General features: G+C 43.3%; 1 protein-coding gene across 1 annotated transcript in view; it reads right to left on the minus strand.

Annotated features, from left to right (window-relative positions):
• The window catches only part of LOC310947466 (calsyntenin-2-like), a gene marked incomplete at its 5' end in the record, with an annotated part of 259,328 nt that overhangs the window by 104,691 nt on the left and 139,742 nt on the right, over nt 1-14,895 (minus strand). The window contains one exon of the mRNA XM_083914254.1: nt 7,335-7,530. Coding sequence (XP_083770380.1) covers nt 7,335-7,530 — 196 coding nt within the window. The remainder of the gene's footprint in view (nt 1-7,334; nt 7,531-14,895) is intronic.

Genomic DNA, 14,895 nt, shown 5'->3' on the forward strand with positions numbered 1-14,895 from the left:
CTGCAAGTATGTGACCTCACCTCTTTCCGACCATGCTCCGCCTACTCCAAACCAATGGGTATAATAGTCAAAAACGCCAGAAAATAACTAAAAATGTTCCATCTCATGCATAACACTGTGTCGAAGTATGAGCATTATTTATAGTAAGAAGCTGCCTGAGGAAATAGGTGTTTAATGGATCTGGATACTTCCTTCAACACTGGACACAGGTAGAAAATACACAAATGAACCCGTATAAAACATTGATAAGTCACAGGGCTTTAGGATTCATGGGATGTTAACAGCGATGCTAACAGCAGTGAAGACAGTGATAAGAGGCACTGACAGCACCAGTGTGTGCAGTAAATCCCTCAGCCAGCCTTGTTTTGTCATATTAATGATTCTCTCTCATAAACATAACCCCCCCTGCTTCGCCAGTGGTGAGGGAGCAAACATATGTTCCACTCCACTGGGGCTTGTACGGAGGGACTGCTGTGTGGTTGTGTGATGATATATTCATACACACAACTGCATGATATATAACGAAATGCAATAATTGGGAATATGTATGATTCTGAGGGTGCATGTGAGTTTGTGTTTCTCTGCTGATGGCTCACATCTGGCTGATGTGTGTGTGTGTGTGTGTGTGTGTGTGTGTGTGTGTGTGTGTGTGTGTGTGTGTGTGTGTGTGTGTGTGTGTGTGTGTGCCAGGCTGAACCTATCATTAGTCATCCCTCCCTAAGCTCATAAACAGGGGTTCACAATGTATTGGAGGGACACCGAACAACAGCAGGGGGTTAAGTGACCCTATGGGTGCTCAAATGATCGCCACCGAACAAAGTGGATAAAACCAAAGCCATAGACATGGCTACTTGGGGAAAAAAGTCAAAGCTACATTGATCCAGTATATGAGGTAATACAATATACTACCCTGTTTTCAACTGGCTCTGAAATACAGACTGCCATTGAGGTCAAACCATATCAACTCCAGGTTTAAAAACAAAACACAAACTGACTATCTAGAGCAGGGGTGTCAAACTCAAATTCACAGTGGGACAAATTTAAAGACTGGGATGAAATTGCGGGCCAAACTCAATATTTACTAAAAAAAATTAAAAAAGACTGCAAATGTGCATCTTTTCCCTTCTCTCAAGATGTGTAATGTTGAACCTTTTCAGTGCAGGTCCTTGTTCTTGTCGTGGTGTTTCTTATTTTATATTGTTGACAAACAGGTCTTTACCTTATGATCTTGCGGGCCAAATATAATTACACCGCGGGCCAGATTTGACACCCCTGATCTAGAGGCAGAGCATGTAGAATCAACAGTTGTATATCACTGTAAAATATTAATATTATGATATGACTCTATCGAACCTGTGTGCTACATTTTACATTTGATTTAGAAGATCATCAGCTCAAAGCTGCATAAAGTTCCACTGAATCATTTGACTAATGTAAAAGGATCACAGCTCTGTGCAGCTCGTAGTCACCTGTAGCTCATGCAGACATAGGTATTGTATAAGTAAAGGACGGAAAATAATGATAGAGTGCAATATTCTTGGCACTTTGCACTTTTTTTCGTTTTTTAAAATGAAAAAACAAAGGATTTAAACTAAGCCAACGTTTTCTTCGATGTCAAATCATGTCAAACCTGGGTTTCTGCATTAGCAGGACTTAACACTGCTTAATGGACAATATACTGTAGATGACATTGAGGAGTGCTAACATGAAACAGCATCAAGCTGAGTGCCACTTACAGTTAAAGACAGGTATTATGTAAAATGTAGTAGTTTAGCTGCAAATACACATACACACACATACGGTATACTGTATTTTCATCACACACACTTCACTGCTAATCCATATAATTACTCATAATTGATTTAAGTTAGAAAAGTTGAGTGTAGTTTTAATTGTCATGAGAGAATGACTGAGTAAAGATCACACATTAAGTTAAAGTAGCCACTTGTTCAGTGTTTTAGAAGGATCACGGCTTAAGTTCAGAAATAGATCATTATCTCCCTCGTTTCTTACATGGTTTGTTAGAAGTTGCTAAGAATACTGTAACTTTCTTTTCATCTGGCTACAGAAAAAGTCTAAAAGAAAATTACAGTTAATTCAGAATGACATTTTTTTTTTTACTGACACAAGAAAGAGATTACATTGTCCCATTGTTAAGAATTGATTTAAAATCAGCTTGTTTATAAAGGCTTACATAACCTCCCACTGCACTTTCCTAGAGCATTAACAAACAAAAAAATCTTAATGCAGTGAGTTTCCAATCCATTTGTGTCAGAAACACCGTTTGCAGAAATAAAACAACATGTCTTTGATCTAATAAAAAGGAATGAGAGGATGTTTGCAGTCAATTTTCAAGGATATAAATATCTCATTGGGAGAATAAAGTGCATTGCAAGCAGAGGAGACACATTTCACTGCCAGGTTTGATTCCAATCCAGTTAAATCATATGCAGACACTCAGATGCCAGCTGCAAGTTAAAGCCAGGTGATGCATGTTAATGCCAGGTTAGCACTGTTCCCAGCTTATTACACATTCATCCACACTCATTATATATCAAACACAGCCACTCACACAGATTCATTATTAAATGTCTCCTGTGCACACACACACTCACACACACACACACACACACACACACACACACACACACACACACACACACACACACACACGTGCCTGCACACCAAACGCAATTGCAATGGACTCAATTAATCGTTGTCAAGAATTAGCCAAGAGGTTGAATCATCCATTTCCTTGTGTAAGACTAGAATGGACATAAACAAGCCAAACTATACTAATGGGACCGAACGGGATGGTAGCCTCATTAATATGCAAGGAAATCCAACTTCCACATCGACTGGCACCCCGAGGCACTAGCACAGAACTCCACGGGGAGCTGTTTAATCTCAATACAAGGTGATTATTATGCATGGCTATCCAGTTCATGTCCAGATCCTGCTCCAGTTTCACACCAGATAGTACTGATCAAATCATCGACGTACGGCCTGGACTACCATGCCACAGAAAAGAAGCATACGGTAAGTGGTACAAATGAGTAAACGGTGTAATGTGATACACTTAAACCAAAAGCATATTAATATTTTACCTTCAAGAGCATTCGCAGGCAATTAAACGACTGAATGTCCATTCACCCGACTCTGGTGACAAACTTCTACGCTACAGAAGACATACGGCGACGTCTGATCGTGGTTTGAATCGTGGGATTCCAACGGGTGTCACTTTCTTTCGTCTGGTAAGTGAAGCAGACAAGCACAGATGGTGTAGTTCCTGGCGGTGCATATTCATAATTGAAACACGGAGACTATACTCTCCTATTACATTATGTTCGCCGGAGATAAACAACATATTCCTACACTAGGTGTTTTTTTTTTTTCCGTTCTTTCTTGCCAGGAATAATAATCACGTCACCTAACAGATTTTGACAGAATGAGGTTTCACTCATATTAGCATCAAGTGTGACAAGCGTGAAGTTAAGATTCTTGTTAGAATAAAGCGCCGACACTTTGACAGGGCTGCACTATCCACGTGGAGTCCCATGGTCTTCTCACTGCAGGAATTTATCATGACGGCTTATGCTAACAAGGCACAGCTTTTGGCCCTAGGAAGTGACTTTTTTGTTAATGTTCAGTGTGTTTTGTTAGGGAACTGCCTACGTGCACGAGTGTCTTTGAGTGTGTTTCTGTGCATGAGTTGGTTACCAGATGCAGATTCAGCCTATCTATCCCCAGCTACGATATTTGTCTTATTTATATGTAAATTTAGGTATCAGTGTGAATTTGACTCAGCATTTGGGATTTGTGAGTGTGTGTGTGTGTGTGTGTGTGTGTGTGCATGACTGTCCTTCAGCTAGCAGTACGGTGAGATAATTAGCCTCTCCAAACTGCAGGAAGGTTAGGACATACAGGCCTCTAAGATTCACTAATGATGACTTTAATAAACCGCGTTGCCAAGCACCCAGCATGTGTGTGGATGTGTGGCTACACAGACACGATAAAGCATTTGTGTGCCTCAAATACTTCCATATTTTCTCTCTCAAACGCACACATTTGCACACACACGTTCTCAGACGTGCCTAAACCTGCTGTGAATGCATTAAACCAGGCACTTAACCCTTGCGCCAGTGTTAAATACACGTGACCTGGTCAGGCGCAAGTCATGGGAAGGATTATGATTGTGGGTAGTTCAACTGAAAAAATGAACCCTTTATCAAGTTATCTTAATACATCCATGTCCATATGTTGCTCGTGCAATTATATATAAATAGTACTTTATGTCTACTGCATCATTGCATCTCCCTTTAGCCTGTACACAGCTTACAGTTGTTTTCTCTACTGATGACGTTTGAGTTTAGTTAGGTCGTGATAACTCATTTTTCTGCACACCAGAAAGACCAGGGGTACTTGACACCAATTAAAGTCATTAATGTCTCAGCTGAATCGCTACAGCGTTGCATCAATAGACAGAGACAAAATTGACATTTATCACATTCATTGTGCTTTACGACGAGACTCAGAACACTTCACAGTTCAGTACAAATTGTTAATTTGGCAGAGGTCAGCCCTACAGTGTTGTAGATTAATTTGTGTTTCATTTAACGCTGACCTGAGCAGAAACAGTCTCAAGGAGTTTGAGGTGAATTCATTTGAGCTTTGCACTTTGCTGACAAGTGACTAAAGCTCACACGGGCAGCCAAGTAGAATATCTTGGAGGTCAGAGTAAAGTGATGTGATTCAGAACTGTGTGCGCTGTTATATCGGTGCTCCGACTGAGAAAAAGCCATTAAAAAGTCATTAAGGTCAGTGTTTATAAAGCCGTCCGTTTCTGAAAAAGGCAACAAGAGTGGAGGAACATAGCACTTTTTTGGCTTTGCAGGATGATGCATGTGTTCAAAGTATGACTTCGCATTTCGAAAAGGAAACAACATTTCAATTGTGTGCAAAAAAAAAACCCCCACTGCATTTCTGTCACACTGAGAGACAGATTTGTACAGCCAGGGCAGAGAGCGCATCCATTTATGACTGTGCAGAGACAGTCTGACGAAATATTCAAACGCTGTGTGAGTGTGTAACAGAGACAGAGACTGACAGAAAGAAGGACAGATTCAGACAGCGGGATCTAGCTGAGCCAGGGAAAAAAATAAAGAGTGAGAAGTAGGGCAGTAGCCAGTGGTAAGCAGCGGATAGAGGGTGAAGTTTAAATTCATCCTGTGTCACTCCTGATCCTCTCCCCTGTCCTCTTTAGCGGCTAATTTTCTTGACTGATTTCCTTCTCTACTGTTGACGTGTCATGTGTAATTTGAGCACAGCCTTAGGCAGAGATTCTTTTTTTTCCTGTTAGATTCCTTTCTAAATCGGAGCAGGCGAGCGAGCGGTGCGGCAAAATGCCAGCCTCATCCTTTGAGAGTTGCCAGAGAAAGGAGAAGCCATTTAAAGTGTCCCCAAATTCAACTCCCCCCCTCCAACCATGCTGGGCCCGGGTCACAGCAGGCAGTAAGTTGTGTTGATAGAAAGTAATAGTATGACATAAAAGGATGCTTTAATGGGATATAAACATGATCAACAGCATGGAAATAGCAAGAATCCATCACCCTTTTTGCCTCGTTCACACACAGAGACACAAACACACACACACACACACACACACACACACACACACACACACACACGGACACAGACACAGACACACACACACGCACACACACACACACACACACACACACACACACACACACACACACACACACACACACACACACGCACACGCACACGCACACACACACACACACACACACACACACAGACACAGACACACACACACACACACGCACATAAACACACACGCACGCACAAAACACAGCACACCACATACATCAAATAAAAGTTACGTACGACTGAGGTAAAACTTTTAACTAGTTCCGTGTGTATACAGCAATTGTGTGCGTGTGTGTGTGTGTGTGTGCACGCAATAAACTAGACAAGATGGTGGCTTGTGCACGCCTCCATTGTTGGCTGAGGTGAGGGGTTGCGTGGTAAGACACAAAGAGGAGATGTGCAGCATGTAGTGGACAGAGGTAGTTGTCTGAAAGATTGATTGGAGAGCAATTCCAGACAGAAGCTGCTTTCAGGCTGGCCAACAAGTGTGACAAATTGGTTTTTATCACTTGACCTCTCTAAAGTAGTCTACTGGAGGTGGAGGTGAGTGTTGTGCCGTATATATGCTGGCCTGGATGGTTCAACGTATAACGATCTGTGATTTGCCTGCAGCCAAGTGGATGGCAGGAGAAGAAAGAGTCGGTGTGTTATTTGAGTAATATTTAACTTTTAAAAGTGCTGGGGGATGACTTGTGCAACCAGATGTCTCTTGCATTGGAGTAGATTATTTGAGAGCTTAAGAAATAGCATTTTCCTTTTAGCTGGGTCTGCCTGGTATACTCTTTGTTGCTCTGGAGCTATCCATGTCGATGTGGACTGTCAGCTTAAATCGCCCAATCTACCAACAGAGTATGCCAGGCTGACAAACAGCTGGCAACCTCTAGGCTATGCGGTAAGGGTTGTGCAGACCTGCAAGTGGTTTCAGGAAAGTGGCTGAATGCGTCAACGGCAACACATGCAACATTGTGGCTGCACAACCGGTACAAGTCTGCAGCTGAAAGTATGTCAGAGCCTCTCTCCCTGACGGGTGGACTGGGATTCCTGCTTGTCCACTTGCCATTTTCTTAAGAACAATAAATGGACAACCTCAGATTTTTTCATTGGACCATATGTAGAAATTGAATTGAATTGTCTTTAATGTCATTGTACCATTACAACGAAATATACAGTACAATTGAGATTTGATGGGTTGAGTTTGAGTTTGATGCATGTTGTTGGTCATGGCAGCTTGTTGGGGCTCTGCTTGAACTAGCTGTTAATGCCCACTACCAGCCAGACAGCTTATTTTCTATCCTTAGTCGTCCCTGCTTTCATTTGCCACCCACATTCATTATGTATGCTCAGGAACATCTATCGACAAATACAGAGCCAACTGCTTGTCATTCTCATAACAGAAGAACAATCATTCCTTCTAAACTGTTTTCATGCATCTCTGATGATTTGATGGGACATAAGCCATTATCTAAATTAAGGATGAATTATACAACAGGTACTTGCGCTTTTACATAAATTAGCCCAAGCAGTTATATATGAATTATGAAAAATCCGTTATTTAATTGCCTTTACATGTTTTCTTGGTGTCCTTCCCTTTTCAGTGACTTTGTACAAGCATGCAAAGCTGTATTTCGTCTGACTTCAGACCCTTTCGTCGTCTTACTCACTTGTGGGACTTTTTGCCCTCCGTGCCCCCGGGGCCAGAACCGCAGTCATGAGCCTGGATGATGAAGGTGTATTCCTTCTGTAGCTCGCAGTCTACCAGGCCACGGGCCCTCAGCTGGCCCTCACCAGACGTACCGTTCAGCACCACTGCCTCAAACGGAGCTTCCAGCCCGTGGATGTTGAACGCACAGATCTCCCCTAGAGACCAGGAAGAAAGCAGAGAGGTAGAGGAGAGAGAGAGAGAGAGAGAGAGGAGGAGGGATGAGGTCAGTGGTAATCACAGTCAATCAGGTGGAATACAGATGGAGAATGAATGGTGTGTGTGTGTGTGTGTGTGTTTGTGTGTGTGCGTGTAAATTAAGTCTATGAAAAAAAGCCTTTGACTATGACTAATCACAGAGCTTAACATCCTGTTAGATGAAAAATAGATATTGCATTGTTGTTGCTCCTTAGTCAGAGAGTCTATGTAATGCCACATTACATTGTAACCTGCTCTGTTTGCTTTATGGTTCGACAATATCATAGTTATTATGCAGTAGTTGTGCAGGGAGAACGGCTGCTGGTTCCGTTTAGTCTGTTAGTCCTGCATCGGCCTAAACGTCTGTGCTTGTTACTCTCCTGCATTACACATGCACAAAGATAGAGCAAATGTGACCTTCAGTAACTTCACTTTTGCCAATGTTCCCAGGCAGTTCTGGAGGTTACACTTGCAACATTAAGATGCGAATAGCTATCACCTCTGGAATACTGCTTAGTCAAGGGAAGTTACAGAGCAAGTCCATTCAGAAGCATGTCAGCCAAACTGGGCTGGCATATACCGTACAGGCTTTCACTATATTCCCCATGGACCCTATACTCCTGCTTAAGAGTTACTAGTATGATGTAAGACGGACACTTTATAAATAGATCCTACTCCCAGCAATGCACCTTCTGTCTAATCGCTTTTGTGAAAAACAACAAGGGCATACCTGCTGTTTGTACCCCCAACATGTAAGTCACCAACATACAGCACAATTGAGTTATACGAGGCTCAAATGAAACCGCTACGTCTCAAAGTCACCCTTGTGGAGGGATACGGAGGAGGAAAATCCATTTAAATCCAGAGTGAGCCCCCGACGAGAGCAAAACAAAAGAGCCAAGAGGCGGCTGACATTTATTAGCCGGCTGTATAAAGAAGCGGTCCATTTGTGGAGTTGGTGAGGGAAGTTGTTTCTTTTTCTCTTTCTTTTTTTTTCTATTCAGAGACTCGGCGTCCCCTCACGCTTCTGCTGGTGGGATTTCAGGAAATCACTTAACACGTCCGGCTCACACTCTGACCTGTGACAGCTAATTGCACTGATATCACTTAAACTAACAGCAAAGACTAAATTGGATTCCCGAGCAGCTTTGTGTGCGCATTGCTCCTGGCAAGTTCTGATAAGAGCAACTTTATTTCCTGCCGCCGTCCCCTTTCTCTCCCCTTTCATGCTCTTTCTGTCATAATCGTCTCCATCTCACCCCTCCCCACCCCACGCTCACTCCCTTTCGGGGCAGGGGCGTTGAAATGACATTTTGCCCACAGAGGAGGTAAATGCAAAGTAATGAAGAACGTGTAGACAAGGGGGAAAGGCGAACAGAAAATAAAAGATTAGGGAGGGGGTGTTGTCACTGTCTGCATGCTTTAAAGACTCCCCCCTCTGTATTGCATGAACAATAAGTTATCAGGGTTAAATGGGTGCCACGATGTGGAGAAACGTGACTCGCAGAGAAGAGCCAAATCATAAAATGGCATTGAGCAAACGGTGTGCGATGGAGTGACAGAAGATGCGACAGTCTTGTTGATGCGCTGCTCCTCTCACCAAACAAAACGGGGAAATGGAAAATCCATCACCGCTGGTGCAAAAAAATAAATCCAATATACACAGGCAAATGCAGAGGCTTCCCATCATCGGGTGAATATGCTGAGAATATGGCGCAGATATGTGCCCACAGCTCAGGCTGGGTGGCTCAGCACTCTCCCTGTGATTTAATTGTAGCTGATGGGGGAGCGGGGAGATGGGTCAAGGTGACCGCAGGAGAAGGACCTCTCTCTTTTAAGACTCAAATGAACACTCAAACAGCTCTGGGGGGCATCAGACCTGTCGCTTTTTCCTTTTTTAAAATGTCCGCCTATCACTTCACTCCAGACCTGATAAATGTTCCACCACCTGCGGGGAGGCAAAGATGGCTGGTGGAGGAGGGAGGGACGAGGGTGGGAGCGCTGGCCCGGCGGCAGCGGAGGAACAGATGTTGGGTGGCTGGCACTTGGCAGAGGCGGAGAGCTCACAAACGCTAATTACTACGCTAAACTGTTAGCTAAATATGTGTCTCCGCCGTGTCGCATTAGGCTTTTAAGAGCTAAATTTATGGTCAGAAGGAACTCTGTCTTTTTGAAGGGAGGCCGTTTAAAACTAATGGATGCAAACTAATGGATATGGATGTTGCAGAGCTATTATTTTTATTAGTTTATTTGCTGGGTTATCATAACTGTTTGGCAATTTGGCACAATTAATCACGTAAGTGCTCCAGTAGAGTGTCTGGAACAGTATTAATTGCTATCTGCTTCCCACACTTACCCAGAAAACTTTGATAGTAACTTACTTGACTTTGTAGTCATTTTTTACTCTACCTGCTGCTGTGATTACTAAGTCCCCCCATGGGCACCATTAGATTTTTATTTTATCAAGTTTAAATATTAATGACTGTCTCTTAGTCGTGGGACTGTGTGCTCAGGACTTAAGCTGCCGCCCTGTTGGTGTCAGGAGTCATGCTGCGCTCAACACCTCAAGGGAATCTGGCACCCGTCCACACTACATATACTATCTTTGAGGACACAGAGCTCATTATCAGTGAAGGCAGAGATGCTTTACTGGCAACGGTGGCTTGTGTTTGCAGAGCTGGAGGACTGTGACAAAGTATCAGGGGCCACAGCGCCCCGAGGCCCCAAGTTATTATCAAAGCTGACAGAGCATCACTGATGGGCTGCCTGCATCCAAATAAACACACGCTGCTTTTTCCGGAAAAAGACGCTCTCACACAGAAGTGCATAGATATGTGTGGCAGCTGAGCGTTTGAGAGGGAAGTACGAGCGGAGATATCAGAGGGGAAACAGTCGCACCGCAGAGAGGAAGAGGAGGAAGAGAAAGATATGAGGGGAGATGAAAGGAGGAGCTGGGAAGGATGGGAACATGGCCACCGCCTTAGGACAGCTCCGATCTCCCTCCTGGAGAGTGACCAAAGCTCAGGCATGACACGCACACACATTCACTCAAACTGTGCCAGTTCGGCAGCTCTAATCAGAGCTGACATGCCTTTCATCCTCCTACTGTTGGAACACACACCGCAGAGACAGCAAGTAAATCCGATCACCGGATATCACACTGTTACTGAACATATTCTGGACCAGACAGCAGTTTACCCGCACTAAAATGTTTAGCATCCACATAATCCTAATATTTTCACTTAGGAAATTAGTAAATCAAACCAATTTGCACAAGAGTTGCTGCCTATTGTGCGGTTTACACAGTCGTCGTGATTTCAGCCGCTTTTCTAATTTGGATTCGGCATGAAATTATCTCTTGTATTAGTCACTCGCATAACCCGCTAATTCTCCCTCTCATTTTAGTCACAAACACACACAAGCACTCTGGGATACACGGATATGATATATCCACACACAGACACGGACACAGAAACACACACACACACACACACCCTCTCAGCTGCAGTGCAGAGATAGACTGTCGGCCTCATAACTCTGCGGAGGGTCGAAATTGAAAATGCTGTAATTATGTTCTTCATGAAATTAGCCAGCCGAGGAAAAACACAGTTGAGAAGCCGTCCATTCTGGAGATAAGGATTAATACTAATCAAGCCAACATGTTCTGACTGGAAACTAGGAGTGGTGTTTGTGAACAATGTGTGCAGATGAGTGTGTGGCGGTTAGGGGATTTTTAATTAAAGACACACTTTCTCAACAAGGGCTTAGAGGGGGAGGGAGTGTGTTTGTGTGTATGACTGTTGCAGTAAGCGAGGTGGGTGGAAGGGTGTGTGATTTACTCGACCTCACGGTAACCACACGTCGTCTCCTCACTGTTAATTACATTAAAGGCTCCTCTCACAGAGTTAATGACATACTGCTGTTTTTTACGCAGTGAACGACAATCCTCTGTGTGTCTACGTGAGATTGGTGTTGGAGTGAAACGCGGGGGACTGAACCTGTCAATCAAACTCTTGTGTCGAGGCAGCAAAAGGTGGGTTTCGAGGTGGTGGGCCCCCTTAAAACGGCTAATGAGAGCAAATCCCTGGTACGTTCACAGGCCCTATCATGGTCCGGATTCACCCTGAGTTTATTTTTTTTTGGGTTGTTGTCTATTTCCTTTCGATGGACAGTATGAACAATCATATTTTCTATTTGTGACATGAGAGACTCTGATCAAGTGTGATCAAATTGAACTCAAGGCATGATGCTGCAGCATCCAGGATCAGCACACAACCTCTTGGATGTGAAGTGCCATTTTTACAGTTTCTTGTAAATCAGCGTGCAATATCCATAACCAAGTCCGCTCCGGGAGCGTTATTTAACCCCCGCCTGCGCCACATTTTCTGAAGAAGATGAGTACGAGGCAATCACAGGCAAATTTTAATCATTCATTCATTCATCTTCAACCTCTTGTCCCTGTCGGGGTCGCGAGGGGCTGGAGCCGATCCCAGCTGACTACGGGCGTGAGGCGGGGTCCACCCTGGACAGGACGCCAGTCTATCGCAGGACACATAGAGACGCACAGAGACAGACAACCACTCACACCTACGGGCAAGTTTAGAGTCATCAATTAACCTAACACGTGCATGTCTTTGGATTGTGGGAGGAATCCGGAGAACCCGGAGAAAACCCACGCAGACACGGGGAGAACATGCAAACTCCACATAGAAAGGCCCCAAACAAAGCTTCATGAAGCTATATTACGTATTTTCTTTATTATCCAAGCATAGTAGAGGGCACTCACTGTTCAACAAAGGAACAAATTACCAGTCATTGAGCCTTTTTTTCTTCATACCAAGAGCTCCAGCTACTGGCTTCACAAAAAAAAAAAAAAAAGAATTCATGAAGCATCACAAGGGAAATGTCAGTCAAACTACCCTAAATAACAGTCAGTGCACCAACCAAGGCTGTGAAAAAGGTACTTTGGCATGCAGACGAGAAATCTCTACATAATTTCCCCCAAAGCCTCTTGCAAACTTGTTATTATGTTATTATTACTGGTGTGCAACTGGTTAAGCTTTCACATGCCAACGGTGACACCCGCGCTCAAGGTTGCTGACCGCTCTTTTCTCATATTACATGTACATTCAAATGTAGTAACTTTTAATAGTGGTCTCCTGCAATTTGCTGACATCTTACTCACTCGAATAGTCACAATATAAGTTGAATACCGAGAAGGAGAGGTTGCATTCTGAAATTGCAGGTAGATATGAAAGCAGCCAATGCTGACGATCATACTAAAGGTCTAAAAGTACTACACACACACTTCAAACTTATAACATATGAATGTGAAAAAGGTGAATTATGTGACACCGGTGATATTAAATATATATCACAAAAACATTACAGATCTATGCACAAAATGTTTAGAAACTAGAAGAATGTTTTTTCTCGGCTGGGAGCCGGAGGGTCACCGGTTCGAATCCCTGTGTCGACCATGAATGGAGCGTGGACTGGTGGCTGGAGAGGTGCCAGTTCATCTCCTGGGCACTGTCGAGGGGCTGTTGAGCAAGGCACCGAATCCCCAACTGCTCGGGGCGCTGGTCACTGGCAGCCCCCCTCGCTCTAATCTAAAAGATTATTTTAAACAAATGTAACTGTAGCTGTCACTCTTTACTCTTCATGTATCTTATTTATCTAGCCATGTGTATAAATGTATACACAAAGTCATCCTTTTAAATGTTATTCGAGGTGATCCGCTAACCCTGCCCATCTTAAAAAAGCATACTTGACAGCGAGCAACATCATAAAAAGTGCTAAATTAGAGTGGTGTTTAGACTGAGGCAGAGAAACGCCACAGGCAGAAGCTTTTAGGCCAAATCACCACGCTTCTAAATCTCTCTCCAAGCATCGCACTGGACAGCAGCGTTACGGGTCCTGTAAACATCAATGCCATTTTGTCTTAGCAGCTTGAAAGGCCGGTTCGCTCTGCCAACTGTGTGCGGTGCCATACACCCACCTCCCCCTGTATGTCAATAAAGTTAATCACAAACCCCAGCAGGCGACGTGTCAATTACTTCGGTGTAGACGTGGAGCAGGGCCAAAGTACTGCTGTGCAAGCTTCGAACTATCAATGACAAACTGGCATCCAATGCATCACCAGCTACAGCATTACAGTAAACACAAACACTTCAATTTAATTAGTTGGCCACTTGATGGTTATACCTCAACTCAGAAACAATTCACTCGTACTCGACAATGATGGCTGTTGTTAATTTGAGAACATGTAGGACAAGGCTGACACGTTAGATAACTCAATAAAAGGGATTTTGGGTGTGAACGTTCTTTTTTTGCAGCTTCTGCTTAATGTTTAAAGCCTTCTTTGCAGAGTATTTATAACTTTCTATAATGTAATTTATAATACTATAAGGCCACATTGTTGTCTGTCACCGCTGAAAAGTCCACTATGCACAATGACTGGATTTAGGCCATTTACAGTAAATCTAAGCCTGGATTACATATTTTCCCCTTTGCTATTTTGCATATTGATGCTGTATTACATAATCATACACAATTATAGTTCTTGTCTGAGACTGATAATCTACCCCTTTAACAGCCCCTCTACCCCCCCCCCCCCGACAAAAAAAAAAAAATACAAGCACACTGATAAATCTCCTTAATCTCCGTCTCAAACAATAGTCAAATGAAAATATGAATAGTTAACGTAATCTATATATTCTAACTTCCAAATTAAGAAACCAAGATGGGGTGAAAAACATGCTAAACATTAAAAAAGTGCAGCCGGAGGCAATTATATTAAACACAGTGAGAAATCAATAGCTTCTATTTTCCAATTCTGTTCATGGAAATGGCCCCAGAGGAGAGCATGTGTCCTTGTCTGAGCAAGGCCGGTTAGAGTTCAATGTGCTCAAATATCCGCACCAGAGTTTATGACCCCCATTAATGCCCCTGAGGACATTCTCCGCACAGCTGAGCTACACAATGAAACAAAGACGATCGCCTGGCTGACACTCTCGTTGACCGTGGATAGGGTTTATAAGAGCTAAGGTCAACAAAGCAGAACAAATCTAACAGCAACCACAAAATAGAACATCCATATACTGTATGTCTTAGATTGATCAAGAGCCAGGTGTTCTCAATTGATGAAATGCAGCCTAGTCCATATGATTGGCTTTAATGGAATATTTATTTTTAGGCGTAGATTATAAAAAGCTTATTAAAGTTATTGGCTAAGGCCAGTGGTTCAGTGGTTAGAGCAGGCGCCCCATATGCATAGGCTTAAAGTCTTTGAAGAAGGGCCGCTTGTTCGACTCCGACCTGCG

This window comes from Echiichthys vipera (assembly GCF_963691815.1).
Source record: "Echiichthys vipera genome assembly, chromosome: 5".
Classification (NCBI taxonomy): Eukaryota; Metazoa; Chordata; class Actinopteri; order Perciformes; family Trachinidae; genus Echiichthys; species Echiichthys vipera.